At 34.5% G+C, this 1,248-nt stretch overlaps 1 protein-coding gene across 1 annotated transcript in view; it reads right to left on the bottom strand.

The window, feature by feature from the left end:
* Nucleotides 1–492: 492 nt before the first annotated feature.
* Nucleotides 493–1,248, bottom strand: part of LOC114063753 (protein MMS22-like) — a gene marked incomplete at its 3' end in the record, with an annotated part of 20,404 nt that continues 19,648 nt past the window's right edge. The window contains exon 10 of the mRNA XM_027896253.1: nt 493–672. Within this exon, the coding sequence (XP_027752054.1) occupies nt 493–672 (180 nt within the window). The remainder of the gene's footprint in view (nt 673–1,248) is intronic.

Below are 1,248 nucleotides of genomic sequence, written 5' to 3'. Positions count from 1 at the left end.
TGCTGATACAGAGGGAATGAAATTAGACAGACTGAAATTTATCCAGAGCAGGGCTATCACTTTAAAGAAAAAAAGGAGCTTTATTAATTACACAGTAAATGTTTGAGATTTATATTTCATACAGTACAAACTAATGTGTTCAGTTCCTAAAACAACAAACCCAGTCAAGCATTTATGCTGCAGGCAGACAGTTTTAAAACATATGCTACATCATTAGGTATATGTGCCACTAAGTAGTTGGGATATTCAAGTTTCCTTAATACAGTAATCTGCTGAATATCTGGTATATAATGTGAACATGTCAGAGGCTTCTAGAATGTTTACTGACTTGTACAAAGCACATCTTAACACCATCAACCTTAAAGGATTTCTTTCAAGCAGTACGAATATTCCTGTATTACAACATTATTTTTTTTTCTATCAATAAAAATAACCAAAGAGATCAAAATCTATTATAATAACTCTTTGATATTTAGAAAAAAGTATACCCACCTTTTCATCTAGATTTCCATTACGGTCAAACTGGTAGAGTGATGCCAGATGACTAACAATCCACCAGCTAAAACTCAATGGGTCTTTACATTGAACTGCTTCAAAATTGGACATCCTTTCTGAACTACTTGGCCTTTCAAAGATATTCTTTAGAGTTTGGTTCACCAAGCTCCAGAAACACTGTAGAAAATACAAAAGATTATTTGAACTCTGTTTAATAAAAGCCTATGTTAACAATTTTCTCTAAAATACTTTCCTATTGATTAATTTGCTTTTACAGAGAACAAGTCATTTAAAGAAAATAACAAACCAGTGGTCAGTATTACCATAGAAAACCTAGAGGTACTTTTAGAAAGTCTTCTCTCAAATGTGAGTAAAAAGCAATGTGAAAGGACAAGCTTGGGTCATGAGGAAGAAAGCAGTGTAGTACCTCACAGGCAAAATTACCAGCTGATGGATGAATGATATGCAGACAGGACAGTGCCCCAACAATCACAAGAGAGATTAGAGCTCTTTAATGTGGACTTTTAGAACATATTTTTGAAAAACTTCTAGTGCCAGACTAATCTAACCAAGAGGAATATATTAGATGGTAGAGGATCAGCCTGAAAGACAGCAAACTGAGGTTCCAATTCCCTGTTTTGTTCCAGTCTGTTCCAGCACTGACAAACTGATTAACTCTTTTTGGCTCAGACTCCTGTCCATATTACAATATCACTTCTTCTTACAGCCTGTGCCTATCTTCCCTAATTTTAT

The sequence above is a fragment of the Empidonax traillii genome, unplaced genomic scaffold (genome assembly GCF_003031625.1).
Source record: "Empidonax traillii isolate 1590-97213 ecotype Southwest subspecies unplaced genomic scaffold, ASM303162v1 scaffold490:size896199, whole genome shotgun sequence".
Classification (NCBI taxonomy): Eukaryota; Metazoa; Chordata; class Aves; order Passeriformes; family Tyrannidae; genus Empidonax; species Empidonax traillii.
The sequence above is the reverse complement of the archived record's forward strand: the minus strand, read 5'-3'. Positions and strand labels throughout refer to the sequence as shown.